General features: G+C 32.7%; 3 protein-coding genes, 1 long non-coding RNA gene and 1 other non-coding gene across 13 annotated transcripts; 1 reads left to right on the plus strand and 4 right to left on the minus strand.

Moving 5' to 3' along the window:
* Positions 1-7,844: 7,844 nt before the first annotated feature.
* LOC104717893 (uncharacterized) lies at positions 7,845-8,526 on the plus strand. The gene is made up of 3 exons (XR_756311.2): positions 7,845-8,030; positions 8,132-8,249; positions 8,334-8,526. It is a non-coding gene; the product is annotated as an uncharacterized LOC104717893 (long non-coding RNA).
* A 1,084-nt stretch (positions 8,527-9,610) lies between these two features.
* Positions 9,611-12,657, minus strand: LOC104717894 (UDP-glucose 4-epimerase 2). Its single transcript, XM_010435538.3, has 9 exons — positions 12,067-12,657; positions 11,515-11,564; positions 11,263-11,398; positions 11,033-11,134; positions 10,696-10,923; positions 10,480-10,558; positions 10,309-10,391; positions 10,095-10,186; positions 9,611-9,863 (listed from the first exon to the last, which is right to left on the minus strand). Exons 1-9 carry the CDS (start codon positions 12,247-12,249, stop codon positions 9,764-9,766), a joined length of 1,053 nt encoding a protein of 350 aa, XP_010433840.1. The 5' UTR covers positions 12,250-12,657; the 3' UTR covers positions 9,611-9,763.
* A 1,265-nt stretch (positions 12,658-13,922) lies between these two features.
* On the minus strand, positions 13,923-13,995 carry TRNAA-CGC (transfer RNA alanine (anticodon CGC)). The gene has a single exon. It is a non-coding gene; the product is annotated as a tRNA-Ala (tRNA).
* Positions 13,996-14,224: 229 nt separating this feature from the next.
* Positions 14,225-17,253, minus strand: LOC104717895 (uncharacterized). Of its 2 annotated transcripts, none has more exons than XR_015569266.1 (7): positions 17,045-17,253; positions 16,585-16,654; positions 16,418-16,485; positions 16,214-16,300; positions 15,051-16,094; positions 14,902-14,956; positions 14,225-14,562 (listed from the first exon to the last, which is right to left on the minus strand). XR_015569266.1 is itself a non-coding variant. In XM_010435539.3 (7 exons), exons 2-7 carry the CDS (start codon positions 16,652-16,654, stop codon positions 14,395-14,397), a joined length of 597 nt encoding a protein of 198 aa, XP_010433841.2. In that variant the 5' UTR covers positions 17,045-17,253; the 3' UTR covers positions 14,225-14,394. The 2 variants fall into 2 exon arrangements, 1 of the variants encoding a protein (XP_010433841.2); XM_010435539.3 differs by having other exon boundaries at positions 15,946-16,094.
* A 5,724-nt stretch (positions 17,254-22,977) lies between these two features.
* Positions 22,978-27,715, minus strand: LOC104717900 (uncharacterized). 8 transcript variants are annotated; one of them, XM_010435542.2, is made up of 16 exons: positions 27,457-27,581; positions 27,132-27,215; positions 26,540-26,745; positions 26,349-26,454; positions 26,187-26,269; positions 26,045-26,108; positions 25,827-25,944; positions 25,593-25,747; positions 25,439-25,494; positions 24,959-25,020; positions 24,319-24,456; positions 24,020-24,057; positions 23,870-23,920; positions 23,591-23,758; positions 23,389-23,501; positions 22,978-23,293 (listed from the first exon to the last, which is right to left on the minus strand). In XM_010435542.2, the coding sequence occupies exons 3-16, from the start codon at positions 26,665-26,667 to the stop codon at positions 23,170-23,172; spliced, it is 1,404 nt and encodes a 467-aa protein (XP_010433844.2). In that variant the 5' UTR covers positions 26,668-26,745; positions 27,132-27,215; positions 27,457-27,581; the 3' UTR covers positions 22,978-23,169. The 8 variants fall into 8 exon arrangements, with proteins under 8 accessions (XP_010433844.2, XP_010433845.1, XP_087326808.1 ...); XM_010435543.2 differs by lacking the exons at positions 22,978-23,293; positions 23,389-23,501; positions 23,591-23,758; ... (2 more) ...; positions 24,319-24,456; positions 24,959-25,020 and having other exon boundaries at positions 25,306-25,494; positions 27,453-27,715; XM_087470682.1 differs by lacking the exons at positions 22,978-23,293; positions 23,389-23,501; positions 23,591-23,758; ... (2 more) ...; positions 24,319-24,456; positions 24,959-25,020 and having other exon boundaries at positions 25,306-25,494; positions 26,540-26,671; positions 27,453-27,582.
* Between the last annotated feature and the right edge of the window lie 193 nt (positions 27,716-27,908).

The raw sequence follows: 27,908 nt of genomic DNA on the forward strand, positions 1-27,908 counted from the left end.
AAAGCAACAAAGATATTTAACCATGTATCAATTGTATGTATTGAGGAAGGACCGTGGCAAATATTACTTTGTGTAAAATATTCGGTTATGTTAAATTTTTGACACCTTAATTAAAGTTGTTTCCCGTTCGAAGTACTAGTTAATTACTTATACAACTTACAATTCAATACTTACATTTATGTCCGATTAATTTGTTATAAAGAAAATTCGCGATTGAGGTCATAAAAATCCAAAGGTGATATGTATGTTGTAAGTTGTAAGTTGTAAGTTGTAAGTTGTAAGTTGTAAGTTGTAAGTTGTAAGTTGTAAGTTGTAAGTGTAAGCACTGTTGTAAGCTAAAAAGTTAACAACATACGGCTAATATCGAACTGTCGTTAGTTGTAAGTAGGGGGAAAAAAATCAAAGATGATTAATTGTAAGTACTGTTGTAAGCTAAGCAAGTTAACTAAAAAATCACAATATATAAATCAGACTAGTAGTATATTGTTGTACTGGATGACGAACATAAAAGTCAGAGACATGCTGCAGATCTGATTTTATTATTATGTCAAATAATACCATTATTTTTGTTTAATGTTAATACTAATAACATCATTTGAGACCATTCAATTGTTCTACCAAGGTTTGCACCTGGTTTCCCTAGTAATATCTGCATAGAGACATGGACCGCCTGCTTTAATAGACCACTTACATTTAAGGCATCGACCTTCTTCCTCGAAAGACGTCCATGCGATAAACTGTTTATGCTGATTATTCCAACCACAACTGCATGAGAACTCTGTTGTTTTAAGTCAGGATTCCCTAAATTCCCAATGGACTTGTTGTCCGGGCTGCAACACATGCTCTCCAAAATCGTCCTCATGGGATCTACAATGTATAGTTAGAACTATTCCTGGACCTATATCATTGGTGATTGTGACAACATTTTTACCAAAAGGATTGAATCCTTGACTAAAAGAACTGGCATAGCAAAACATTATAGCAAAAACAGCGAATATCTTTAATGGTGTTTTCATTGTGTTTTGTTCTTTTAGTTAGACGTTTAGTGTGGATTCAAATGGTTAGTTAAGGTTCTTATTTATAAGGTTAATATATTTATTCAAAATGTATTGTTTCCAATGGCAAATTCCAAATATTTCATGATTTGGAGGTAATTCAGATATCATACCAAAAAGATATTGACTAGAAATAAATGCTAAAAGAGAATAAAATATTAAATGAATGGTTCTAGACTTCTAGTTCCAGAAATAAATATGACGTCTTACGTAAAATGTTAAATTATCATATATATATATATGCAAATTTATTTTAGTATTTAGTTAAGGGTGGATTTTGACCAAAAATGGTTGAAAGTCACCTTTGACCTGAGAACATTTATTTCCCAAATCTTCTTCTCTTTCCTCTCTCGTGACAGAAATCCGAAACCCTAATCCCCTAATAGTCTACTTTACAAAAATTCTAATCCCTAATCCCCTAATAGTTAAGCCTTAAATCATAGTAGAAACACAAATAATATGTACTAGTTTGACCCAAAAATAATAATTAAGTCATAAGAACTAACTTTAAAGTCTAAAAATGGTGGACTTTCACAAATTTAAAAGAATTAATATACTCCATGTTTTTCTATTAAGATTAGGCATATAAATTGTGATGGCTAGATTCTGGCTGACGCAAAAATCGCATAACCTGACCCATCCAAAAAAAAAGTTTCGGGTTTATCTTTCAAAGAAAGGCGTACACTAGACAGTTTTATAGGATTATTCGGTTTTTGGTGATTTTCTTAAAACAAAATGAAATTTGTACCTACTTATTAGACAACCACAATTTTATATGTTGATTAAGTAAAATAAGATTTATAGATTTTCGGGTCAGGCTCTCGGTAGAAATCAGCAAAAATAAAAAAGAAAATGACGAACTGAATTTGTATTCAATATCTTAGTCGAAATGTTACAATGTGTTTATTTACAACCTATCGCGAGGTACTACTAACAAACCCTAATAGGAATCCCTGGACTTTCTCTAGTGATCTCACCTCGTTCGTCCGTGATCTCCTCAACTCACCCTGAAATCCTCTGTTCGCCCTTCAGTTGGCCCATAATGAAATCCTCGAAGTTATGGCTGAGCTATGGTAAAGTTATGGAAAAGTTATGGTAAAGTTATAGCTGCTTTATGCAACAAATATATTAATTTATTATATACCTTCTCGAGAATACAAAAAGTGTTGTTGGGGAGATGCAAACAATAATTATGTTTATTGTAAAGAACCACACGCATAATAAATGAGATTTTTAGCGACTTTTTATTTAAAAGGAATTCAAAATTTGAATTTGAATTTTTTATTTTTTTTTAATAAAAGTATTTCTCAAACAATTTACTGATATGACTGACTTATTGACATAAACGGCTGACTTATGAAATATTTGTAAATTAGAATTATTATAACTCAAAATTAAAATATAGAATGAAAAAATGAATATTACAATCATTATAAGCAATAAAAATTAATTTTTATAGACAAAGATTGATTTTTACACAGTCTGATTATGGTCTGATAAGCAATAAAAATTAATGTCATTCAAAACATGACATTTAAGGGTTATGGTTAGGGTTTGAGGTGTAGAGTTCATATTTCCAACATTATGAGTTTTAACATAATAGTTTGGTTTTGGTTATATTGTGCTTGGTTTAAGGTGGTAATTTGGATATACTAATATCATAACCATTTGAAAATTTAAAAATTTTTGAAATTACTTTTCGGTTATTTCCGGTTATGGGTCGGTTAGATGAATATATAACCATAAATAATCCAAATGTTATCCAAATTAGATCGATTAACTTAATATAACCGATAGCAAGCCGAATATAACCGTAATTAACCAAAAATAATGAAAAAATAGTTTCTGGTTCGGTTAGGTTTGGTCGGTTATTTAGTCATTCTAATTTGAGGGTTTCGTGAGTTATGGTAAAGTTATGGCTGAGTTATCGTTTATGGTCTTTTTAATAATATGAAAACGTATTCTTCTTTCTTTCATGGGTCTTTCGTTCTGTCAGATTCCTAATAAGTATTAAAACGTCTCTCGATGTCACAAAAAGTGTTGTTAGGGAAGCGCGAAAAATCACTAATTCTATGCCTGCTCAAATCCACACACATAATAAATTCATAAAACAATATGAAAGTAAATGGATGATATATATGAATTTACGGTTGAGTTATAATATTTACGGGAAAACGAAAGATCATGTGACGGCTGAGTTATAGTGAGTTATGGATGAGTTATCACAAGAAACAATTTGAAAGTAAATGAATGATATATATGACTTGACGGCTGAGTTATAATATTTACAGGAAAACGAAAGGTCTCATCGATTTATGTTACGGCTGAGTTATAGTGTTTTATGGCTGAGTTATCACAAGAAACAATATGAAAGTAAATGACTGATATATATGACTTTACGGCTGAGTTATAATATTTACGGGAAAACGAAAGGTCTCGTCGATTCATATGACGGCTGAGTTATAGTGATTTATAAATCCTTAATGGCTGATATATCGGAGTCGTCGAAAACATTAAATCGGGTTGAAAATTCATCGTCTTCTTCACCGTCAGATGCTACTTCGACAGCTTCTTCTTCTTCTTGGTTTTCTTTGTCAACGATCTTACCATAATCAAAACAAGTGCCTTCAAATCCCCCACCGTACACTTCGTATGCAGATTCTATTTTCGAGTCACTGCTTGGCTGAATCATACTTCCTCTAGCTCCAATAATTTCTGTAGACTCTTTCGCCGAAAACTCTACACAGAGACGTAGCTGATCGTGTGTTGTGCCTCCATCTATCTGCACAAATATCATCGTGTTAAATACATATCTTTGTGTCTTTACCCAATTACCGGAAACAACTAGAACTAGAACTGGATCCATGAAAGAAAATGAAGAACAAGGTGAAGAAGAAGTAGAAGAACAAGGTGAAGAACAATGTGAAGAAGAAGTAGAAAGAACAAGATGAAGAAGAAAAGTGAAGAAGAAGTATAAGAACAAGGTGAAGAAGAAGGTAAATAGTTCACTTATTTACCAGTTGAAGAACAAGAGTCGAACGACGTTTTGTATTTCCGGAGAAAAAAAAAATGACATGGAATGTTGACATGGATGTTGCGTCCGACGTGGCAAGTCAGCCATCAAACAATTAATAACTCAGCCTATATAAAACTCAGCCACAATATGAAAAATATTACAGTAATTAAAAAGCAAAAAAATTGCTGCCAAATTCAGCCGCTTCATCAACTGAAAATATGTAACTCAGCCGTATCGTTTAATAAGTCAGCCGTAACTGGATAACATTCTAGTAATTGATTTTTTGCTACTAAGTCAACCGTCAAATGGTTGAGTTGTATGATAAGTCAGCCTATCACGACTGAGTTGTACGATAAGTCAGCCTATCACGGTTGAGTTGTACGATAACTCAACCGTAACATTTGCTCATAAGTCAGCCGTTTTTCATACTCAACCAGTCGGAAAATGGTAATTCAGCCGTGTCGTAGTGATAACTCAGCCAAAATTTTGACAACTCAACCATCGGGTGAAAACTCAGCCGTAAGGACGGCTGAGTTAGAGCATATCTCAACCAGATTTTAATAAGTCAGCCAGAACCCTTGGTTGAGTTATGCTATAAATCAGCCGTCCGTTCTTACTCAAAAGTTTTTTTCCATAACTCAGCGGCAACATACATATAACTCAGCCGCAACATTCCTCTATAACGCGTTACGGCTGAGTTATGGTTACACGTCAGCGATTTCTGACGTGACAATGACATTTTTGTAATAACGTCTTTCCGGTAACATAAAATAAAGATACGCTGGATATTTTGAAAATACCCGAAATATTCTAGTAATAAAATCTTTTTTGTGCATTCTCGTAATATTACATAATTTGGATAACATTTCACTAAATCACCCTAAATGTATTAGTATTACGTATGAACATTTAATGATAGTGACAGCTATATTGAAACTTATTTCCTCTTTTAGCTATACGCATGCAAACATATGTGTGCATTTTTAGAATAAAAGCAGACGTACACATGTTTTGTTTTCACATATGCAACTTATGTAATTCTATTCAAACAGTCGTTCTCTATTAGGGTTTTTTATTTTATGAAAAACATTAACGGCGACAATTCTCTCTTCAGAAGAAGAAGAATATTCTCCGAGAGATTTGGGAACAAACAGAACTAAAACAAAAACCGTAGTACAGATCCAAATTGCCTTCTTTGTGGCTCTCTTCCAGAAAGTCGTGACCATCTCTGTTCTTTTGATTGCCAATTTCCCTGGTCCATATCTGGTCCTATGTTGCAGCAAGTTGCAATCTCCATCCGCTTTGTTCTTGGGAAGACACCCTAAACCACCTTCAAACCCTAACTGGTCCTAAGGAGAGGAAACGACTCATCGCGCATCTACACTTCAGCAGCTTTATTTGGCGGTACTTGATCTCATCTCTCACTAATCGACTCCGTTAATCACTTTTACATGTTTCCTCCGGAAACGATACTATCTCATAATCTCATAATCTCATTCTCATAGTCAAAAGTCATCTTCTCGTTCAATCGTTTGATCTATTATTATTGCTCTTGTTTTTTTTACTGGGCTGGGCCCTCTTTTATTTATGGCCTTAATGGCAAACAAACAGTAAAGCGGTAAAGCCAAGCTGGCTGTTGTATTTTCTTTTTCTTTTTATGTTTTAAATAGAAAACCCTTTTTCAAAAAAAAAACAAAAAGTCAAAACCGTAGTCCATGATTTATCAATTTACTTGCCCTGAAAATTTGGGGGCCAAAGCAACAAAAAAATGTTTTGGGGTTATTATAAAATCTAGATATTTGAGACTTTTTCGTAAAGCTAAATATTTTTGGGGGCCTATTTGAAAATATTTTTTTTGTTGTAAAGTTTTCAAAAACCTTTGGGGCCCTACTTTTTACAATTTAATGGTTTTTCTTGTTTTTGTGTTTTTGGTTTATACAGGGGTCACCGGGTTTCCCTATGGACGTCTACGAGGTTCGGCTCGCATTGGTGATTATAGGTACCCATGCATTTACAGATTTACTTCTTTTTATATATACGAAAACTCTTTTATAAAAAATTAATTTTCGAACGTTGAATTTTTTTTCAGGGAACATTATTGCTGGCTGTATCTTTTTGGCACCCACGTAAGTATTTTTTTTTTTTGGTTCTAATAAAAGACCACCACGTAACCTTCGTGATAAGACTTTGAAATTGCTCTTTCGTTTCATAGTTTTAATAGGAAATTTATATACTAGTGAAAAATTAGATTTTGATATTTCATTTTATAAACTCCTAAGTATAACTAGAGTATTCTAAAAATGAAGTGGTCTTTTGTTAAGATAATAATATAAAAGTGACCTGGTAATGAGTTTTAAAAGTCTTATCATGAAGGTAAATACAAAATTTAAGGCTTGAGCCAATATGTAAAGATGACTGTCAAAAACAAAGAGAAGTTACGGTTGACTTTCTCTATCAAAAATCTTATTTTGATGCCAAAGTAAGTATAGAATTTGGCTAGCTGGAAAAATAACCCCTAGAATTTGGGCTAATTAGGCTTAGACCCAATGTGTAAAGAGCAATTTAAAAGGTTTTATAAGGAAAAGTGGGCTTTAGTGAAAAGTTTTAAAAAGTGAAATGTTTTTATTTCTTTCTGTTAATACTTAATAATAATGTAAGTTTTGGTTTTTGTGAATAGTAGTAATAAAAATATAGTTTTGAGGTGGTAGCTGGTAAAGGCATCTTGCTCCCTCCTTTGGCACAACGGTTCAATTCCCTGTCTTAAATATTCAAATAGACATTATTGTGAAGCTATCGTAAATATAACTATAACATGAGTTTGAGGCCAACGTATATCTATATCTGACTATATATTGTATAAATCAAAGTTTAAAGAACCCACCATTTGAGGGGGAAGTAAGTAACATCGTAGTAACTAGTAAATATAAGAAAAGATTTTTGACATTTTTCATATAAATTAATAAAATATATTAAAAAAATTCTTATACCATTAAAAGTTAAATTGATTTTTGATATCTTTTTTAGAATAGAGATTAAATTAGAAAATTTATGCCAAACTATACATTGAAAATCTAAAACGACATTTATTTTGAAATATACAAATAATCCTAAAATGACACTAGTTGTGAAGAAAATGAAGTATTATAATTATATAAAATGCATACATTATTCCAGCAAAATATTGAAATCATCAAAACTCTAAATCTAATATCAATTAAAAAACTTATTCAAGAGTTAAGAAATTGTATTATACATTATCTTATTTTTGAGCAAAGTTTTAAATAAGAAAATATGTAATTATATTAATATCTTACTAATTTGGTTTATGAATTTTATTAATAGGCCGACGGTTATACACATAGTTAGGAACCAATCCGTGGAGGAGAGAACATCCATACTATACATAGCTATCTTTGGGAGATGTATGGTATGTGTTGTTTATGGATTACCCGTAGTGCATTCTTTTGGCACTCCTACCCTCGTTACTAATGCAATAGGAGTGACCATTATGGCGATGTATCTACTTGTACATATAAGGTATTGCAATCAGCCTAGACACGGATGACTGATCATTGCAGTTCTGATAGTTGAAGTCGTGATTGTGGTTGCATTTGCAACCTTCATCTTTACGCTAGTAGATTCTAGAGAAGTTCAGCGGTTGGTGATTGGTGATGTTTGTTGCGTATACAACATCATTATGTATGTCGCTCCCATATTTGTTATGGTAAGTGAAGTTCTAAGTTTAATATATATATATATATATATATATATATATATATATTATATATCTCAAAAACAATTGTTTTTACATTAGTAAGGTAAATGATGATAAAATGCAGCTGAGGGTTCTGAAGACCAAGAGCGTCGAGCACATGTCTTTCTTGGTAGCGTTTGCGATGTTCGCATACGCTATAGTTTGGAGCGTCATCTCGTTTCTATCCCTGGATCCTATTATGTTTGTAAGTTTTTTTAATTCCAATATGTGATTTACATATATATCGGATTCTGAAAAAGGAAAACATGAGTCGATTGAAACTTGATATTTTTTTTTGTTTTGCAGATTTCCTTTGGGATATGCACATTACTTGGATTAGTCCAAGTAGTCGTGTACGCTGTGTATTACCCATGGACACAGATGATTATTGCGGCGAGACAGAGACTATGTGTTTGATCATATGGTGAGTTTATAGAATATTGTAAATCGTATTATATAATACATATACACTTTCTTCAACCGATTATGACAATATGAAAATCGACAGGTGATCGATCTTCCGTAGGAAAAGAATCCGGTTATTCCTACCAGCTTTATTCTGCTCAGCCCATCTGTTGATTATCTCAGACTATATTCTTATTTTTTTCTAGATTTATTGTTATTTTAAACCTTGAAAGCATCGAGTTGTTTTAACTGTGAACCACTATAGTTATCATTCAAATATAATTTCAACTTATAAACTTTCTTGCGTACCTTAATTTAGAACAATATCAATATAAGTGTGCTCGATCCATTATAGAAAAGCTAAAAAGTTGAAGCTATAATTATACAGTTATGCTTTTTGTTTCTTATATTTGCATAAGTATTACTTAGATTTTGTCAACTTGTTTTTTTCTCCTTTTATTTAAGTATTTTCAATAACTATATATATTATGTATCACTAGATTTGTAGTACAAAAAAAAAGTTTATTCTTAAATGCACAAAAAGAAAAAATAGATTTTCTTAAATAGTATAAAAGGGAATCCAAACAACAAGTTTTATGAAGAATTTTTTATTCTAATTTTGTGAGGAGAATAAAAATTAGAGCCATCTTTCTCAGGCTTAACGCATACTAGATCTAAGGCATATCTCTCATTTTTTATAATTTTCACATAAATTAAGAAAAAATATTAAAAATTTTGTTATATCCTTAAAATTTAAATTGATCTTGATACTCTTTTATGGATTTGAGGTTAAACTAGAAAATTTATACCAACTTATATATACCAAATCTAAAATGATACTTATTTTGAAACATACAAATAATTTTAGAATTCTATTTGTGAAACGTATGGAGTATTATAGTTAGATTAAATGCATACATTATCTCACAAAAATATTTTAATTATCAAAATTCAAAACTCAAAATCTAATATCAACTTAAAAACATATTCACTAGTTTATAAATTGTATTATAATCTTATTTATTTTATATAGGAAAATATACAATTATATAAGTTTCTTACTATTTGGTTTATGAATTTTATTAATGGACCCACGGTTATAAACATAATTAAGAACAAATCTGTGGGAGGGAAGACATCCATACTATACCTAGATAGCTGTACGATCGGCAGGTCGCGTTTATGAAGTTGTGTTTATTGCGTTTTTTTTATAACTTTTTCTACCTCTTTTAGTCTTTTGACTGATTACAAGATAAAATCTATATTACTACTAACATTTTAATTATTCTTAATTGAAATTTTGTAATTTTTAGTCTGCGTTATTTAGTGTATATATAATGTAACAATGTTTCAACGGTTGCAAAGTGTATGAACTGACGATTTAATAAAATATCAAGAGCTTCTATTATAAATTAATGGTACACGAATCTTTCCCACTTTCTTCTAAAGTTTACGTACTTGTCAGCCTCTCCTTTTCATGTGTTTATAAGAATAACTAAGAAAAAAATGCAACATGAAAAGAAAAAAGGAGAATTATGAGGAGGAGCCATTGGAGGAGGAATTGTAGCCGTAAGGGTTATTGCTTGCCCAATTCCATAGATCCCTACACATCTCCTCTATCCCATACTTGGCCCTGCATTCATTCATACCATACCAAACAAACAAACTGCGTAAATACAAAATCATTATACTATAATGCTGTGACTGTTTCTAATTTTCAACCCATCTCTATGGTAAAAATTTTAACTGAGAGATTGATGCAATAATTTTAATGATGGTCATTCCTATTATTTACATGCTAAATTGTCATTTCTTCTACGTTCTAACTCTTCTATATTATGTTGACAAAATGAAATGAGCTTACTTCCAATTGAGTTCACGTTCTGCCTTTTCCGTTGAGGCGTAAACAACTTCAGCGTCTCCAGGACGACGTCCAGCCATCACCAACGGGATTTTCTAATACGAAACAATCAAAAAAGTTGAAATCAATGATCGAAAACTAGGGTAATAAAGGCCAAAGAACAGCTCATTTGATTAGTGAAATGTGGTAATAAACAAACAAACCAATCAATGTTTACCTTTCCCGATGCCTTTTCAAAGGCAGCGACCATTTCTAAAACAGATGTTCCATTACCCGTTCCAAGATTGTATACCTCACAACCTGACCATTTCCAAGAATTAAGCTTAGTTCCAATGACAAATCATGATGAGAGGAGAAACAGAACTAGAGTTTTAAAGATAATCCTTACTGATTTTGAGATCATCTAGCTTACGCAGAGCGGCTATATGTCCGTCAGCTAAGTCCATGACATGAATGTAATCTCTAACCTGAAAGACAGATGGATAAAAATATGTGTGAGATAAAATCATAATTCTCCACATTCAAACACAATACATGAGATTGTAATGTTGATTTGTCAAATGGTTTCTTGTCTATGGAAAAACATCATAAGATATATACATACCCCTGTACCGTCCTTAGTATTGTAGTCGGTTCCAAACACAGTGAGGTGAGGTCTCCGGCCAACTGCAACTTGTTGAACATAAGGCATGAGATTGTTGGGAACTCCAAGAGGATCTTCACCAATGTAACCACTAGGATGTGCACCAACAGGGTTGAAGTATCTAAGCAATATGATCTTCCATTCAGGGTCAGAACCATGTACATCCCGGCAAATTTCTTCGATAAAAAGCTTACATAGCAAACAAGCAAAGACTATCTCAGTCAGATTCATTTCCTGATTACTACTATAGTCATTACTATATGGGTAATGGTAAAATACACAGGCTAAAAATTACTACCTTTGTACGGCCATATGGGTTAGTGGCAGAAATAGGAGACTCCTCAGTGCAAGGAACCTCTTTAGGCCAGCCATAGACAGTAGCAGATGACGAAAACACAAGCTGGAAAAAACAGAGTAGTAAAAGCCAATCATGAGATCAAACAAGACAAAAAAACTCAAAAAAAGGGGGAATGCATTGCATGTGGTGGCAGGCAATAAGCAAAAAACAGAGAGGAAGAAAGAATATACGTTTTTGCAGCCGTATTGAGACATAACCTCCAAAAGAGTAATAGTGCCAACAAGATTGTTATTATAATAGAGCAAAGGCTTCTCCACACTCTCACCTACTGCTTTAAGTCCAGCAAAGTGTATCACTGCATCAAACCTATACCAACAATCATAATTCCCACGTTTCCATCAAACTTCTATTCTCCCCAATTATTACAACAGTCTAATCATTTTATTAGTCATCAAAAGGAAAAGTTTTTTTCTTTTATTTACTTTGTTTCTGAGAAAATCTTCTCAAGCGCAGACCTGTCTCTGAGATCCACCTGCAGGTAGACAAAAACCGAATGTTAAAAAAAAAAAACTAAAATTGACCCAAAAGATTCTGATTTTCAGCAAATGTTAAAATTATGATTCACCTTCCCCAGAGAACATATCCCAAATTCCAGACAGATCAACCATGTCAAATTATATTATAAATATTAGTAAGCACTTAAGGATAATAGTATTTTAAATTATCCATTTCACATGGCAGCATCAATTCAATACTTTATTCTGGAATTATATAAGTGTACACACACAAAGTAAATTAGCCCACATGCTGTACAGAAATAAAAATTAACAAGAACCCTGGAACCAAACACCATCATCATCATTGCTACGCCTTAAAAAAAACAAAAATCGTGTTCGTCGTTGAATCAAAAACTTCATATAACATAAACCGGTAATTCCAATTCCGGTATATAACCAAACCGGTGAAACATAATTCGATAACCACGCGTTTCCTAAACCAAAAATTATCATTTGGGGGAAGAAGGAAAACAGAACCTGGTCAAAGGAGAGGCGGTTTCCGTTTTCGCCGGCGAGTTTTTTGACGCGCTGGAGAGAAGCAGAGGAGGAATTGTCGTAATTGTCAACAACGACGGCGGAGTAACCACCGTCGAGAAGTTGTAGCACCGTATGACTTCCGATATAGCCAGCGCCGCCGGTTACCAAAATGTTCTTCGCCATCGTTAACGGAACAAAATGAATATACTCGCAGAAGTTAGATAATTCAGAACTTTAGGAAGAGCGTTTTGGGATCGAACGAAGAAAATAAGAAAACAAAGGGGTTTTAATTTATAGGAGAGAAGCGGTTTCTGGGTTTGACTGTAATATACTAATTCACTTTCTGATTTCTACGTTTCTTCTAGAGAGAAATTTTTTCTTACGTGGCATGATTTGGTTTGGGGGCGAATATTACCGGATTTTTATGAATTGTCTTTTTTACCCTTTGACGTTTTTATTTTTTGGAAATGTGTATTTATTAATAGGATATAGTTGCACTTTTTTTTTTTTTTTTTAATATTTATTGGTTTCATTTAAGAACTTAACAAACGAATAAGTGGAACATATTTTCCCACAAAGCTCGGGGGTCACGAGATTTGAGAATATTTTGACTGTGCTATATAGCATTCGAGGATTGTGTTTGTGTACGTTTCCTTCGAACCATACAATCTTTTTTAAAAAAATATATTTTGAAACAATTCTAGGAAATATAATATATTATGTAAGGGAGATAATATATTGATATAAGATTGGTGGTGGCGTTTATATCAAATTTCTCCAAGGACTTTCCGTGACTTCTTGAGTCGGCCATGAAAAGTATGATATCTTTCTTTATTTTGGATCACCTTTTGTTTCCTTTTTTTTTTTTTCAGTTTTATAGTTTCCTTACACTTCTCGTGAAAATATTCTACGAATTCAATAGAGACAGAGCTAAATTATAATTTTAACTGGCTTTAGGGCTGAATGGTTAAAGCGCCAAGCAACGAACAAGTTTTTTGCTTTGTGTGGTTCACTTCTGCAGCTCCTCTTGTGAACTTAAGTGACGTACTAAACTTAAGAGTTAGAGTAAGGCTAAAAAGTCAAAACACGAGGACTACCACTTTGCGAGTTAAAAAAGCTTCAATGTTAATTCATCGAATACAGCGGTTTACGTCCATTTTTTTTTTATTAATCTGAAGTAAAGCATAGATTTAATAACGTGGAATCACAGGAAAAAAGAACTACCATTTATATAGATACTAGATGATTGCCAAATTTCTTTAATGTTTTATTATGTTTGAAGTAGTCCCCACACTCAAACAACATATGCATAAATTTATGTCGGTACTATGAAAACGATTAGAAACATGAGGTTAAAGAGTTATCAAAATTGATTAGGTCACACTAAACACACAAAAGAGTCAGTTTGGAGTCTTTGGGCCATTATATGATCCCTTGATGATAAAATCAGTTAATGGAGTTAGGTCGAAAGTCTTTAGCCGCTTCTCGATGGTACTTGCTACTTAGGGCCCGGGACCAGACTTTAAATGTGTGATTAACAGTTTGAATTTGACACAATCAAATCATAAGAGATATTATTTGGTTCAGTTTTTGGAATAGGCCATATTTACTTCCCTTTATTTTACTCTCTTTTTTTGTCGTCTAAATAGGCATACATACTTTAATAATAATTTATTGTTTTCCTTTAGTAAACAAATTACATCTTCGAAAGAAAGAAAAGTGGAAACTAGTCCAGTCATATGGCAAAAGGAACGAGACTACGAGAGAAAAAGCTCCCAATTTCTTTCGCCTGAATCAACTGACTAACTGAGGCATATAAATACTAAGTAACGGAAATGCAGAATTCCCAAAAAAAATGGAAGTGCGGGGAATCGAACCCCGTGCCTCTCGCATGCGAAGCGAGCGCTCTACCATATGAGCTACACCCCCAACTTGATGATTAGCACGTTACGAATTAATTAGAACACAAGTTGTAAGGTGAGAAGTTTCTCCCTGCAACACTAACTCACGTCGGGTAGAAGAACATTGATGTGCGTCACACAGAAATGCACACGCGAATGAAACTGGGAAGGGAACCTTCAATTCAAGTTTTTACGAGGAGAAGTACTCACTCACGTAGGGGGTAAAACATGTGATTAACAGAAATGCAAGTAAGGAATGAAAACCCAAGATTTCACTTCTTATTTTCTTATATGGAATTGTCAGATCCTAACAAGTCATAGATTCACAAAAGAATTACATTGCTTACTGCATAACAGGAATCTAAAACTCTAAAACCCAAAAGCCACAATCTAAACTGGAACGATCCATAAAATCTTTGTGGTTTTCTCAGAGGGAAAATCGTCCGACTCTAGCCCATGGTGGCAACCTTGGAAGTTGAACTGTAGCGCCATACTTGTTAATCATCTTTCTCTGCTCTTTCATGCTTGCAAAGCGAGAGTCCAGTGTCTTCCTCTTCCATTCTCTGTTTTCTACTTTCTGATTTACCTCATAGCTCTGCAGATAAGAAAATTATTGTTATTAGCCCTCCAAACATTCAGTACAATGCTCTTGGATATACGAGTCACAATAATCATGCTCATTATTCACAGTTTTACACACCATGCATATTTATCAGATCAAGCTCCTATCACATTCAATCAATCCATAAACCTTTAACATACTCCCTACCATCGACAGGCAGATATAGCTACGGATGCAGAAGGCTATAATATGCACATATTCGGGTCCCTCGCATAAACATATGAACAACAAGAATAATGTTCTGAGGAAGAGACTGTAAGAATCTACTAAGCTAGTCTAATGCAATCTAACAGATAATCATGAATAAGTTACCTTTCCGTTGACTCTAGGCTGTACAGATCTATTTTGAACTGGTGGAGCAATACGCCTGCACAAAATTAAAAAAGGAATGGCTAAGGAACCGAAAAGACATACAGAGACAACCTTTAAGAACATCAGAAACTTGAAGTGAAGACGGTAACTGGCACCAACAGATGAAATGATCTGTTATCGAGTTGTTAACAATAAAAGCTGGATCTCTTCATACATAGAAGGATCAATGATCTAAGGCGAAATCCAACTATCCACGTAACAAAAAGATGGCAAATAGCCATTTTATTATAAGCATGCAACACTTCACTTCCCAGTCCTAGAGGCGCCCAGACACTGACAAAACTCCAAACCCGCAGTAACTACACAGAAAAACTGCAGCTCTTTTCCAGGTCAACCCACCAAGAAATGACCTTTGTCCCGTCAAAGCAACTTATAAAAGACTATGAGAAGAGAGCTCAAGAGACGACCCGATGTGCAACCAAGTAACAGCTAGTATATACTGATGAAGATCCGGAAGTCTGACTTCATATTTTTCCCAGTAACAGGTTTCTACCAATACAGTGTCACAGCCTCAGAAAGCTAGGCTATAATCTTCAGGATGCAGCAAGAAGATCAAACATAACACCTAGGCAGCTGATATGAATGCAAAGGAGTTTCATGAATCCAATGAGGTTATATCAAAGGCCAAGCACGGTAGCATATTGCTAGACTTGTTGATCTGACAGTAAAAACACCAACTTCAAGCAAAAGCAAACTTTATGCTCGACCTAACCACACCCTAACCACCCAAGGTCATATCAAAGGCCAACCAACTCTTGAGACAAACACCGTAGCTCAAATCCCCAATCCAAAATGGTGAACTGACTCCCCCAAGAACCATCATAAACTCAACTAAATAAATCTCTATAATTATGCAGTCATTAAACTGACGACCATCTAGTGACCAGATGCTTAGATAGAAGCCTCTTGGATCAGAAACAATCGAAGATACTATAAGGACTCCAGAATAAGACACAGGTCAGGGAATTATCCAGCATTCAAGACCTTGACTGATTTGCACTAATCATCCTTCCACCATGAGAAGCTCTATCACGGACATCGAGTGGAGTAGCAGCAGCGGCTTTACGAGCAAGGTTTGTTGTTGAAGGACACTGATTTCCTTTGAAATTGGACCTTCTCTTGGCAACAGCACCCTGAAAAATATGAGATAATATTCAGAAGGAAAATCCCAAAAAATGGAAAACCAATATCCGAATGATAGACAAAGAAACCAGGACAACAGATCAACAGAGGAGAAGGCTAAAAAGTTCACCTGTCTAACGGAAGAAAGTGACTTCACATATTTCGACACCTTAGATGTATCATTTCTCGCAGCACCATTGAAGTTTTGGGTTTTCTTCTGCACAGCAAAAAAAACGAAATTATATACCAACGACCAGTCATATGACATTACAGTCTCATAAAAACAAGAGGCATGTATAATCCAAGAGACCACCTATATGAAGAGTATTATTACCTTTTCCCTCCTTGATTTCTTCCCCCTATTCACATTGTTTTTTCTCTTTGACAACTTGATGATATCATCTAAGACAAGATAATAAAGACATCTTAATAAGCAATCAAACAACACGAGGGAAACATAATAGAAGCTATGGGGAGATTGTATCATAAACATAACAATACCTAAAGCCATGGCGACTTTCTTCTCAGTAAGGGCAATGGCCTCCGAGATAAGTGGAACTTGAGTCTCCATCTGCACAAAACAAAGCAAATTCTTAAAACGAAAAACACCAAAACATTTATACAACATGTAAGAAATTGTACACTTTTCTTTAAAAAAAACATTTGCACAAATCATACAAAACGCCGTATACACAAAAAGGCTATCACAAGAGAATGAAAAAAAATCGAAGACCTAGGAAGAAACGAGTCCAGGGAACCCTAATCTACAATAAATCCGCAAAGAACACAGCTAACGAGTCATAATAAATCAGGATAAGACTACATTCAACGAATCCATGAGAAGCTAGCGATAAACCCAAATTTACACAATTCAATTGATCAAGACGAAGAATCAAAAACTAAAATATCGGAACTCGTCAAGAAAAATAGAGGGAAAATCCCAGAGAAGAGGAAGCTTTACCGATTATTATGAAGTAAAAATCTACAAAGAGATGAGAGAAACGAAGAAGATGATCGGAGAGCGAGGTCGAAGCTATCTGAGAGTCTTTCTGAACAAAGAACAAAACGAACGAGTCAACTCGTCCCCACAAAGCCACTTCTTATACGAGTTTTTTTTCCTATTATAATCGAGTCGGCGGATATCAACCAGAAACTAAAACAAATTGGCTTGTGTTTAATCGGATTTTCAAGTCCATATTACATTATACAGTATCTATATTATTATCTTTTGAAGTTTTGGTTATTTAATTTATTTTATTTACAATATTAACTCCTAAAAAAAATTTAAAACTAATATTATTATAAATTTTGTTTCCTAAATATTTTACATTTCATTCTAACTAAATAAATAACAATAATCAATATGTAAATGGAAACTATTATATATTTAATTACACATTCTGTTGCATTTTAAAGATATTATATATTTGAATCATTCGTAAACAAAGAAAACAATAATTTGATTCTCATTTGTTTTTAAAACCTATGAGATTTGATTATTAACGTAAGAAAAATTTCGATTAACATTTAATTAAATATTATAATTAACATATATAAACTTAAATAAAATTTTTAATTATTACGAATATGTAAAACTAAAAAATTTAAAATACTATATGATGTGATTATATAGTAGATGATTTATAAAAATAATATGTTGAAATTAATAAAATATTATTATATTTGTGTTAATACAGGTTAAATCCTCATTTAAATTATTTATCAACACTACTAATATTAAACTATTTGACATAAAATCAAATTAATTTAACTAAGATTGTGTAAAATTATTAAATCATCAGGAAAAATGTGACTTAATCACAGCATATAAATTACTTATTATATATTAAGATCTTTTATTTTTTGTTATAATAACTAAAAATCAAAATAGAATCTCAAACACTAAACAAAACAAAATAAATATACCAAACAAATAGTCATAAAGTGTACTGCGGATTAAAAAAATAATATAAATATTTATCCGCACAACAACCAGGAAATTTAATTATTTCTCTATTTACCAAAAATTTAATAATTAATAAATAGATACAATATAAATATAAATTATAATAAAATTTATCTGTCCGCAGTATATTGCGGATTAAAATCTAGTGTGTAAGCATAGATTGCTAACGTGACATAATGTCATCCCTATATTAGTAAAAGAGAAGACAACTTCTCATTTGGACGAAAATACCCCCGACGCTAACAACCAGAAAACAATGCATAAAGGTTAAATATGACATTATAAGTTATTGGGTCGGGTAATTTAAAAACACTCGGACACCTATCCAAAAACTAAATATGGGTTATTCGGTTATATATTTATTCGATTAAATCAAAAATATTAAATGAAAATTAAATAGATAAAATCTATTCCAAAATTTTCATGGTTGATCGAATATTTATGGTGCCTATAATCTAGGAAATTAACAAAATTAACTACGAATCCTAAATTTTTGGGTATATTACTATTAACTAATAATTCTGAGATTTTGCATATATTCAAATCATAAATATGGGATACTAATTCCCGAAGTGATTTTACTATTCCATATACATTGGATACTAATTTCCGAACTTTTAAGTTTTAACTAGCCCTATATTTTTGGAAACTTATTTAGAAAACTATAAAGCATATTCCAATTTAGATTCTAAATTAATTGCATATAAAATATTAATTCCATAATAACCACAAATTGAAAAGAAAAAAAAAGATATTCTCAAATTTTAAAATCTAGCGTGTCAAAAACCTATTCTCAAATCTTCTATCCACCTAACCCCAAGAGACTTATGATCTCTATAAATAAGTTTTTCAATACGAAAAATTAGCACATCAACACTGATTTTTTTTTTTTTTTTTATTTGTGTTCAAAGACTGATCTTATCTTTTAACACGATAAGAGAGCATTTCAAGAAATCAATGGCCCTTCATTTTCTTATATCAGAGAGTAACAACCTTACTCAGTCGCATGGTGCATCCAAGTTAAAATCCTGCATAAATGAATAATTTAATGTTAGATCTGTCCAGTCAAAATAAGAAAGATGGAACTAATAAGAAAGTAAGTTTTCATGCGTATAAAACTTAAATCTAATTTTTTTTATTAACTAACTTGATCTGTTTTCTGTCTCACAGAGCAAAGGTAACTCATTCACTTTCAAGCTCCACCTCATCCTATGAGCTTTGTTGGAAAGACTCCAATGGTATGTGTTAGAAGTTAGAACGTGTACCGTTACACTTATATACTAAATATTTTACAGTTCTCATTCTAATTTATTCTCCTAGGTTCCACTAATACTAATATTTCAGAAAACTCAGAAACTACTATAGATATTCTATCTATACTTCATTTTAGCGTAAAAAAAAGAAGGTATTGTTCTTTTCAGGACAATCTAAGCATTCTTTCACAAGCAAGAAGTAACGGCATAAAATAATTACACAAATCCTTTGATACACTTCACATAACAAGGTAACAAAATTATTTGAACAAAAAAAAAAAAAAAAAAAAAACAAGGTAACAAAATTATATGTTAATGATGTTATGTTCTTTTCTTTTTTTTTGTTTTGCAATAGAAAATCAATCTAGGCCATCTGTGTTCACAATAAAATTTTATCAATATGTATATTGACATTTGTTTTCAGGACATCTATACTAAAGCATATATTCATATGTTCTAATCACATATGTACAAAATTTCAATCAATATATATATGACCTCTTCATGTTGTTTTTTATGTATGTACATGCATTACCTTGCTTTCTCATCTGTAGATAAGTATATATCGATGTGAATAGACGAGCGCGGAATCAATATTAGCTACATATAGCTGTCTTTCATGAACAGAATCTGGATCTGATCTGACGGAAATGGCTGCTCGAAACTAACCTAAAGAAAACCATTGAAGAGTGAGAATTTTAGAAAGTGATTTCACTCAGATTTTTGTCGATTTCGGAAACTATGTACAAAAAGAGAATGAATAAAAATAGCTTACCTTTGCAAAACTATTAGATCAATAACGAAAACATTTTTTTGTTGTACTGGGTTTGATTTGAATCCATGATATCTTTGATGATTGAGAAATTTGCAGATCAATAAGGTTAATTTCACCTCGGTCGCTGATTTTGGTCGGTCACTTTCCCTTTCTACCTTTTTTTTATTAACTGAAGTAAAACTGTTATGGGCTTTATGGACCTTTACAAAATTGCCTGAATTTCATTTATGGTTATTGGGTTCTCATACGTGTTTGATATTGATATGGACTAATGAAAACTGATGAGGTTAATTTTTATTAACCCACTACCATCGTTTATTTCTTTACATATTCCTCTTTAATTTTTGTGATGGTATATATATCTAAATATATTTTGATAGTATTTAGTAGTATTAATAATCAAATGCCAATGGAAGAAAACTTTATAATATTAATTGGGAAGTATTTGTTAGTAAAAAACTTTAATTATAAGTTATAGTAACAGCGAATATTCCTCCGTAGTATAGCGTGGGTCCGGTCCTAGTTGGTTCCATTATTTGAGAAAAAAAGAACAACTAATAAACATAATAATGTCATTGGTTCCACTGTTTTTCTTATCGGTTATGAGTTCAAGAACCAAGACTCCGAAGCTATAAACAATATGATTGTACCAAATATTTCCCGTGAAGTTCACACTCCGGAGACATATAACCAGATTGGTTAATCAAAATGAGAAATGAAATAAATAATTTGAAGACCCAAAATGTAGGTGCATTTTGATTATTTATGTAATCAAATGTAGGTGCATTTGAAGACTCAAAATGTAGGTGACATATAAAGTACATGGGGTGGTGGATAATCTAAAAATAAAGAAAAAACATACATCTTGTTTATTTAATGTAGGTGCATTTTGGTCTCATGGAAGGTCCTTTGACTGCTGCTTCCATAACGTAGTAGCGTAGAGAACTAACTTGATAAGGCTGAGAACAACACAAATTCCATTCGATATCTACAAAATCCAATTAAACAACCACTGACACTATTCACTAAATAAATAAAAGAAAGTTTGTAAGCTTACCACAACAAGATCAGTCGCATATATGGCTATGTTACTGATGCAACATATAAATCCAATGATTTGTGTATGATATTCAATTGACTTTGATAATGTCAAAATCAAGATCGTGATGATAGCCAAAGCTAGAAACTCACTAGCTAAAGCGTGAAAAAACGGCCACGTAGACGAGGTTGATTGTAAATCCCAAACCATTTACAATCAACAGAATATTACTAAATGGGTGAATTAATGGGATCCCATACAAAAAACCAGAGCAAAGAGCTCATAAGAGAGGCTAGGTTTGGGAATGCTATTATTCACAATGAAAATTTTATGAGAAATATCTTCTTTTCTAAAAGAGTGGATGAAGAAAACAAATTCTGTGTATATTAAAATATACCCATTATAATATACATATTTTTAACTAATTTCACCGATTTTAATACGAAAAAGTAGCAAAACATATACAAAATATTGACAAATTATAAGTAAATTTTTTTTACGTATGTATTTTTATAACAAATAAAAGAGATTCTCAATTATTGTCATGTTAACATTTTGTTAGTTCACTAGATAATTATCCGTGCTATAGCAAATGTTAAATTTTATTTTATACAATTTTTTTGTATATTTTATATTTTAAAATAAATTTTAATATGTTGTATTAGTTTATGTAGTGAAGTTATTTCAATAATGTATGTTCTACAACATCACTTGATTGTCATTATAGGACATAATTTTGTAAATTTAGTTTTTAAAAAGCAAGTTATTATATTTGATTAATTTAATAAATGTCATACTTTTTGTTTTAATATACTTGGTTTCTTGAAATTATTTCATATTATAGTGACATATTATTGACTCATGCTATAACAAATCAAATTAGAGTTTTATAGTTCATAACTTTTTGATCTATTATATATTTATGATATTCTTAAAAATATCAAGTTCCAATATTTTTAAAATATTTCAAATTAAGTTATTTAAAAGTTTATTATAGTATATAAAATTATACAATTCAACAAAATTAATTTATGAAATTAAATTTAAATATTCGAATTTTGACCCGTTATTCAGTCAAAATTTTAGTTGAATAGATATTTGTTTAAAGAATAATATTACTAAAGATTAAATAAAATATAGATTGAAAAAATTATATTTGTTTTTAAAAATTCAACTTATTGTATATGCAGAAATAAAACTATTTTTAATTATTATAAAAATATGATAATTTATTTGTTTCACAGAAATAGAATCATATAAAGATGAGAGGTGAAATATAATGATAAGTAACAAATTAATATGATAACTTAGATAATGAAATATTTTATTGGTGAAAATTTTGAAAAGGAAACTGTTAAACTATATTCCTAATAATTTGAAATTTCATAATATCAATGAATTTAATTTGAATGTTACAATATCCTAACAAAAATGTTCACCCATAATTTATTATAAAGTCTACAACAGAAAATCATGTACTTCCAAAATAGTCAAGAAGGGATTAAAAAAGTCTTTTCATATAAAATTTTAGTACAAGTTCTCAAGTTTTATGTGGGTTCATCTTCTTTTTAAACATATAATTCATTATATAATAGTACTCTACTAATACAAATAAAAAAATAAAAAATATGAAATTTTGTAGGCCAAACTTTTCACTTCGAACTTCATTTTCTAACAGTCTCAGCAAAATTGACTGATCACTACATTAATTGGATCTATCCAATTTCTTTTTCAATAATCGATGGTTTCGGACCAAGCATCAGTGTTCGCCTACTAAGCCGGAGTCTTGATCGTTTTGGCCAGCGGTCATCTACTCAGTTTGGATCAGTTTGAGTTTGATTTATTGCTTTGGAAAAGCTGATTCACAAAGTAGTTTACTAGTTTCGAAATTTGAAAATTGTGAATTTGTGATACAATGAATGTCTTCGTTTGGTGTAATAATATTGACTCAGGATCATCATGATTTTGGGACAATACATCGTCAAAATCATTTTGTTCAGTGATTATTTAATTCTGATTTAACGGCTGATAAAAGGGAGAAATTAGGATTAGTTCAGTTCTGGCCGTAGATCCACTTCTCAGCATTGCTGGTGTAAGAAACGAGTTCTTCAGGCTTAAACCACAAGCTGATCTCGTCTTTAGCTGTCTCTGGTCCATCGCTTCCATGGATTATGTTCCTGCAATTTCCCAATAAACCAACAAACCAAATCTATAAACTCTGAGAATACAATTCAAACACAATCATATAAAATGCAGAATATATATAATGTACCTTCCAACAACAACTGCGAGATCGCCTCGGATAGTTCCAGGTTCAGATTTCTGAGGATCTGTGGCTCCAATCAGTTTACGTCCGTATCTAATCACTCCTTCACCTTCCCAAACCTAAACCAATGTTTTTGGGATATGAGACCTAAACCACAAACCAAGTCTGTTTATGGTTTCAAAAGTTCATGTGAGAGTTGCTTCCTTACCATGGCAACAACAGGGCCTGAGCTAAGGAAGTTACACAAGCCGTTGAAGAATGGTCTCTCCTTTAGATCATGGTAATGCTTCTGCGCAAAACCCTTCGAAGGAACCATGACTTTGATACCAACTAGCTTGTATCCTTTGCGTTCGAACCGGGAAACGATTTCCGATACCTGGTGAGAGAACCATGAAGTTAAAGAACCTTTGATCATCTATTCATCTTAATAAAGAAGTAACACCTGAGATCAATAAACAATAACATGCAAATCCGCCTATCTATTTACCAGTCCTCGCTGCACTCCATCAGGTTTGATAGCGATGAAAGTGCGTTCCATCTAATTAAAACAGATATATATATATATATATATATATATATATATATATAATTAGACAGAGAAACCAGGGATAACCTCAAGATAAGGATATAGGATTACCTCTGCAGCAAGAACTTCCTGATCTTGGAGCATGAAGGCTAAAACAGAAGGAAGCAAAATGAATAAGCTGTGTTAGTCATCAAATCTAAGTAAAACACGAGTAAGAGTAAGTTTCTGTAGAAACAAAACAACTCATCAGCTATAAGTCTTGCAGGTATATAGTTCAAAAGCAATTACCAATTCAGAAAAAAACTTGACATTGTTTTCGAGTCAAAATGTTGAAATGTAATTACGTTTTATTGTGCTACCAAGGTGAAAATTTGAGTGTTGTCATATATTCGTGAAACAGTATGTAAAACCTGCAGCAGGAAGAGCGAGGAGTCCGGTAATCCAGCTCTTAGAGTTGAAGCCAGAACTCGATTTTCCAAAGCTGGATGCATACTGAGGGACTTTTCCAGACGCATACACCACTGTTGCTGCACCAACAGCTCGGCCTTCTGAAACATATAACCAATGTCAAAATGTCAATGAAATATGTTGGGACTTATGTTGATATGGGAATACGAAAAAGCAACAGATCTAAAATTATATTTTTGGAATTCTAAATTATAATCTTAGGTAGGCAAATCAATCATGAGACAGAAACCTGAATATGAGAGTCTAAATTTGTTTATCCAATATTTTCACATAAAATGTGTTAACATGAAGGATTCCCTCACAAGAATATCTCTATAGAACCAGCCACATAAGTGTCATGTTCAGATAACAATAAATTTCCTTTTCTTGGGATGATAGGAACACATGTAATATCATGTAAAAGATTCAACAGATCACTGATTCGATTCGATTCAATCGAGAAGACGAAGAAAACCGAAGGTAGATTCAGATTTTATTTGACGCATCTATCTACATATATCCTCCCATGAAGTTTATCACATTTTCAGGGAAAAAAAAAAAGAACCACAAAAAAAGAGAGAAGCAGAGAGAAAATTTACGTACCTGATAAGAAACGAGCATTCTTGGCTGAAGAAAGAAGAGACCTGGCTGCTCTAGAAGCAGATCTGCAGATTTGGGAGTTCATCTCTCAAATGCGAGAGGACTGAGATGAGTTGTGTGAAAAACTAGGTGCCTCTGAAATGAGAACCTGTTGGAGGATTTTATACCAGCATGTTTCAATCGAACTGGCATGGGTCAGTGTTGGTTTGGTTGGGTCGGATCAGAGAAGGACTTAAAGGGTCAGGATTTATTGCCTATCTAATCACTCTTTTTCCAACTAGTTTTATTGCCTATTCAAGAAACGAATATAATCCAACGTCTTTAGCAGCTAAAAATATTGTAATCACCAGTTTAGTAAAAGAACCTTTCATTGACGTGAATTCTACTACAAGTCTAGATCTAAAGTAAGCATTTTATATACATAGAAATGAAAACTATACAGAGCAATTTTATTATAGAGCTTTGCTTGATCCGTTTGGTAACTTTTCTTCTGGTTCAAACTTGCAATCGAGGCGCAATAGTGACAACCACGAATCAACCTAAAATCATGCAAAACCGTAAAATGGTCGCGTTCAAATGCTGTAGGATCTCTCAACAACAAAATCTGTGTGTTAAGATGTATATGTAGTTGGTTCACCTGTATTTTAGAGGTGCTTGAGCACTCAAATCTTAGACCTTGACGGGTTAAGATGTAAAAGCAATGATGGGTTTCATCGAATTCCCTAGTGTAGCTAGGTAACGAACCAACTTCTACAATATCTGCCAGTAATGTCGAATCTTGAGGGCTTAAATCTGCAATGGAGAGTTTCAAGAGACAATACAAGAAAACTGTAAATTGAAACAAGATTGTAAAAGTTGAAACTTAATTCACCTGTTGACAATAAGTGGAAGAAAAGACAAGGGCCTTGAAGGACGACAAACCGAGGAAGCCAGTCGTCTACTTCTGTATCATCTATTGGTGCTGGCTCACCAGGAAGAGCTGCCCAACGCTGAAGTCAAACAAACAAAAAAAGCAAATTTGTGATATAAGATAGGCTAATTCTGGGTCTTATGGATCAATAATATGAGTAATTCAGAGTAAGAGCCTACACTTCGGATAAACAAATAGCCAGATAAACGGGCAGAGCGCAAGACTTCATCCACATGTTCCAACCTATGGAAGGGTAGAAAGAAGAAAGTAAAACAACCGGTTATGATCTGAGTATGGAACAATTTGAGGATTATGACTTACTGAGCTTTGAGGTAAGATTCTCTTTCTTCCAAATCAGAAAGTTCTGCTCTAAGTGATTCTAACTCCGCTGCTGATAGCTCTACCTGCAAATGAGAGAAAAATCTCAAACTTTGACGTGACGGGGTGAATCAAAAACAAAGAAGAAAGGTGTGAGAATGGAACCTTATCTTGACCGTCTGAAACCCAAGGCAGCCGGCGAAGAGTGAACAAGTTCAACATAAGTGCTGCTCTTTTCAAATTTCTACGAGTACGTGACTGGCTATGAGACCTACTCTAAAGCAAAGCATCCAAAAATACAATCAATGTCAGCTCAAAGATTCCCATTCTAGCATATCGATGTGCTAACAAGTTACCTCAGAGAAAGATCGTCCTTTTGCTGCGAAGATGATGGAGTATTGTCTTGAGAAGATACCGTGGTGGGACTAGGAGCACTAAAGTAATCAGGTAATATGTTTAACTTCCTAGGAGTACCATCACCCATGAATCTGAAATTTTGGGCTTATGAAACGAATTCAGAACCTTCCACAAGATGATGAATGAAAGCGTACAGCAAGAGTTCCTTCATTCAAAATGAAACAACAGATTACTATCAGAGCTTATAGATTCACTAAATCCGTGAATGCACATCAGTGTTCCATTGTGATAAAAAAAACACAAAACTTGATTCCTCAAAAGAAGTCAACAAACACCACAGTTTTTGTCCACATATTTACATAGCAATCTTGACAAAGACTATAAAAAAAGTCATTGATAAAACTCATCTAAGCATGATCTAATCTTAGATTCTGATATGAAGCAATCAGGCTATATGAATTCTAGCATCCCATGAACTCTTAAATCTCGCTAAGTGACATGTCTCTCAGTACTCAGTAGTATGCTTAATTGCTTATTGTTTATCATACAACTAAATCAAGAAGTATCATTACAAGAAAGAAACAAACATACCTTTGTATCCTATCTATCTTTCACTGCTGACCCAACTTTTAATAATCCTACTTCACAGATCAAATTTGTTAATCTTCAAAGTTTCTGCAAAAAAAAAAAAAAAGAACTCTTGTGAAGTTTATCATAAGCTCTCAAAAATCAAAAGTTACAGGATCGAATTTTCTGGGAATAAGCAGAGAAGAAAACCCAAAAATTGGAAACCCTAAACCACGAAAGCAATAAAAAAACCTTGAAAGCACCAATAATAGTAGAAACTCTGAAAAAAAAAAGTAGAAATCAAAAATGACGAAAAGATCGACAGCAGAACTTGTTTGTACCTACCTACCTGATCGAATGAGAGAGAGAGAGGTTGAAGACGAATTAATTTTTTTTAACGAACTCAGAAAAAAAAATTTGTGATTTCTGTTTTTAAGGGAAAGTGTGTTTTTTTTTGGTTAGGTGCTTTGGCTGCTCCAAGCAAGACGATGGTAAGAAAAGACGCTTGTACCCCCAGGTTACTTCTGCCAGCCAGCTCTACCCCCACATGGGGGCATTGTTATAGATTCTACAATGTCAAAAACTTTATTTAATTAAGGAAAATGTATGAGATAAACCTGGTCTTCCGATAACTTAGATAGTTTAATTACAATTATTATAGTATCTTGATTCTATCTTATTATGCTTTTACATATCTAAAATACTGTTTTTAAATTTGTAAAAGTAAACAAATAATGGCAAAGTGTTTTTTTTCGTATTGAACATTTTTTTTTTTAATATGTTGCCAACTACTAATAAGTT

The sequence above is a fragment of the Camelina sativa genome, chromosome 10 (genome assembly GCF_030686135.1).
Source record: "Camelina sativa cultivar CO46 ecotype springtype chromosome 10, ASM3068613v1".
NCBI classification, from domain to species: domain Eukaryota; kingdom Viridiplantae; phylum Streptophyta; class Magnoliopsida; order Brassicales; family Brassicaceae; genus Camelina; species Camelina sativa.

Bases quoted from the DNA above. Each gene is read 5' to 3' on its own strand.
- LOC104717900 (XM_010435542.2), bottom strand. From the start codon at position 26,667: ATGGGTGATGGTACTCCTAGGAAGTTAAACATATTACCTGATTACTTT. The intron at 25,748-25,826 runs GTGAATTAAGTT...TCTCCATTGCAG, and splicing joins CTTCCACTTATTGTCAACAG to ATTTAAGCCCTCAAGATTCG. The intron at 23,502-23,590 runs GTAAGGAAGCAA...ACATTGGTTTAG, and splicing joins CAGGCCCTGTTGTTGCCATG to GTTTGGGAAGGTGAAGGAGT.
- LOC104717894 (XM_010435538.3), bottom strand. From the start codon at position 12,249: ATGGCGAAGAACATTTTGGTAACCGGCGGCGCTGGCTATATCGGAAGT. The intron at 10,559-10,695 runs GTATGTATATAT...TCTGTCTTTCAG, and splicing joins ATACTAAGGACGGTACAGGG to GTTAGAGATTACATTCATGT. The intron at 9,864-10,094 runs GTAAGCTCATTT...GAATGAATGCAG, and splicing joins GAACGTGAACTCAATTGGAA to GGCCAAGTATGGGATAGAGG.
- LOC104717895 (XM_010435539.3), bottom strand. From the start codon at position 16,654: ATGGAGACTCAAGTTCCACTTATCTCGGAGGCCATTGCCCTTACTGAG. The intron at 16,095-16,213 runs GTGAACTTTTTA...CATATTTTTCAG, and splicing joins CACTTTCTTCCGTTAGACAG to GGTGCTGTTGCCAAGAGAAG. The intron at 14,957-15,945 runs GTCTTGAATGCT...AATTTTGTGCAG, and splicing joins ATTAGTGCAAATCAGTCAAG to GCGTATTGCTCCACCAGTTC.